This window comes from Solanum verrucosum, unplaced genomic scaffold (genome assembly GCF_900185275.1).
Source record: "Solanum verrucosum unplaced genomic scaffold, falcon-dt-bn FXZP01000276.1, whole genome shotgun sequence".
In the NCBI taxonomy this organism is placed as follows: Eukaryota; Viridiplantae; Streptophyta; class Magnoliopsida; order Solanales; family Solanaceae; genus Solanum; species Solanum verrucosum.
Window position 1 is genome coordinate 406,186 of NW_026019946.1, and position 2,531 is coordinate 408,716.

The 2,531-nt window shown below is 28.8% G+C and overlaps 1 protein-coding gene across 1 annotated transcript; it reads right to left on the bottom strand.

Moving 5' to 3' along the window:
• Positions 1-425: 425 nt before the first annotated feature.
• On the bottom strand, positions 426-1,819 carry LOC125809773 (uncharacterized). The gene is made up of 2 exons (XM_049489374.1): positions 1,657-1,819; positions 426-1,376 (listed from the first exon to the last, which is right to left on the bottom strand). Exon 2 carries the CDS (start codon positions 1,338-1,340, stop codon positions 444-446), a length of 897 nt encoding a protein of 298 aa, XP_049345331.1. The 5' UTR covers positions 1,341-1,376; positions 1,657-1,819; the 3' UTR covers positions 426-443.
• Between the last annotated feature and the right edge of the window lie 712 nt (positions 1,820-2,531).

Consider the following 2,531-nt stretch of genomic DNA (forward strand, 5'->3'; position numbering starts at 1 on the left):
ATATATTGTCATGGAAAATATGATTAATTTATCTACTATTTGTTGAGAGTTATAATTTGTGAGTGAATGCTGAAATCTTTATATATTTCACAATCAAGATTTTTTTGTGCTTAGTGCCGTTATGTTGAAAATTAAATAATTTAAAAGAAAATATATTTCAACATGAAACCCAATTATTCTACAAATTAGATTTCCTTTTTTCTTCCTTCTTAAAAAAAGAAATTTCCAACACATTGAAAGCAAATAAATTGATAAAAGTTGATCAATTTACACATAGAATAAAAAATCTCATATATCTACTTGATTAAAACATCAAATTCAACTTCATTAATGACAAAATATTAACACATCCATATGATATCTACAAGATTCAAAGCATGCACAAGATACTTATTTAGTAATATTTTTTTTTATTATTGCAATTTTATCAAAGAAACTAATCATTATTCAGTCTTCCATGCATAAAGAAAATGACAAAATTCTGTACATGGAGATTGCAAATCACAACTTTCATCATTGATATAGCTTCCAGAGTCTGAATATCTCTCTTCCAATTTACCTTGCTTGAAAATGAAAGATCCAGGACCAGAGTTAGGACCACTATACAACCAATCATGCACATCCCAAAAGATCTCAACAGGTACATTATCCAAAAAAACCTTTTCATTTCCCCTAAATCTCCAATGCAAATTCGCGATCCGAATTGCTACAGTTCCATTCACACTGATCTGCATAGCAGGATCAGATGGACCTGAAAGGACAGATTCAATAGTAATATCATGTTGTTTTTTTCCTTGGCCCAACATTGTTCTTGTGCAAAAGCATTTTTTCGCGTATATAGTTTCCTTCTTGTGTAATAATGAAGCATCTAGCATGGCTGGTCGTGATTTTGTTCTCTTGAATGCTTCTTTATTTTGATCGCCTAATAATAATACCATCTCTCCTTCTGAGACCAATGCCACATAATAATCTGATACAGGCTCTGGTCTGGTGGAGAATTTGGCTGATCTCAAATCCCAGTAAATGTCCGTGCGCTTCTCACCCACTCTGAATGATTTCAGACCTTTCTTACCCCAAAATTGCCAGGATTTTAGGTCAATTTTACATGTGAAATGTGTTTCTTCAGAAAGGTGTTCCAGTATGATATAAAGGGTATGGCTAGTCATGTTTTTTGACCATGTTGTAGTTATGGCATGGAAAAAATGTGCAATTTTGGCTACATAAATACAAGTTATAAAATCCTCTCCAGATTTATTGATAATAGTTTCCTCAGTTTGCTTCTGATCTTCTGATTGTTTCTGATTCATAGAGGCCTCAGATTCTAATGGTAATTTGAACATTGTCAAAAATAGGTGCACAAAATCAACATCTCTGACCTATTCAAATATCAACATTTCAATATTCATTCTAATGAAACAAAGCATGATATTTTTCATTAATGCTTAATTATTCAAAATAAAGATCCCTAAAACATGTGTGGATATCAATTCCAACATTTGCTCATAATTATATGATGAAATTGTCTTTTTTAGAAGACAATGGATTAAAAGAAAGACCTAGAAAAAATGATGTGAATTTGCTACCTTGGAAAATAATGTGTTGTTATTGTATAGAAAAGATGATTGTAGAAATCAAAACACACAATTAGAATTTCACCTTAATAATCTGCAATCAACTTTTATCGAAATATTGAAATATTAAGGTTTGTTGTATTGTTGCCAAGATTATATCATGGCAAGGATGATTGACTATGTGAAAATTTATGGGTTTGAGAAAAAGGGTGACAAATGGTCTTTTTTTTTCTTAAGAATTTATTTTGTTTTAATATTCACTTAAAGACACGTAAAACAAGTTTATTTTAATTTTTATTTTTTGAAACTTAAACGGAAAATTTAAAGTTTTAATCTTCTTATTTTTCAACCTTTTAAATTTTGTCTTGAGTTGGCAATTTAGTCCTTTATCAACTTTAGAAGTATGGTAACTCTTTAAACTTTTTTAAAGATATTTTATTTATATGAGAAAAATATGTTTAATTTTTTTATATTGCGCCAAGTTAAGTCACATGATATTTGGGTAAAAATCAGTTTTCCCACTAATTTTGTTTTAAAAATTAAATACTCCCTGACATTTTGAACGTTAGTCATTTGTCCTTGTGGTTTACGATATACCATTTACCTTCCTTATTTTTTTCTTTCTTGGAATACTTCTTTTAAGCTATTTAATATTAATATAACAAATTATGATTGGACTAATCTATCCTTTGAAAACACTTTTTATTTAGTTAATTTGTGATCATTTTTCTTAACTAAAATATGGAGAATTGGAAACATTCTCTTTTAATATTCGTCATACACTATGTTTTACCCATATCCATGGTCATTCGGAACTTCTCTTTAGACAATTAATTTTGTTTTATAGTAATTGGAGTCTACTATAGTGATCAAGTTTTATATAATAAAATTTAAAAGTAATCATATAAAAATTTAATTTTTTTTATGTTTCTGTGAAGTATGACCAACTTAAGGTAGCAC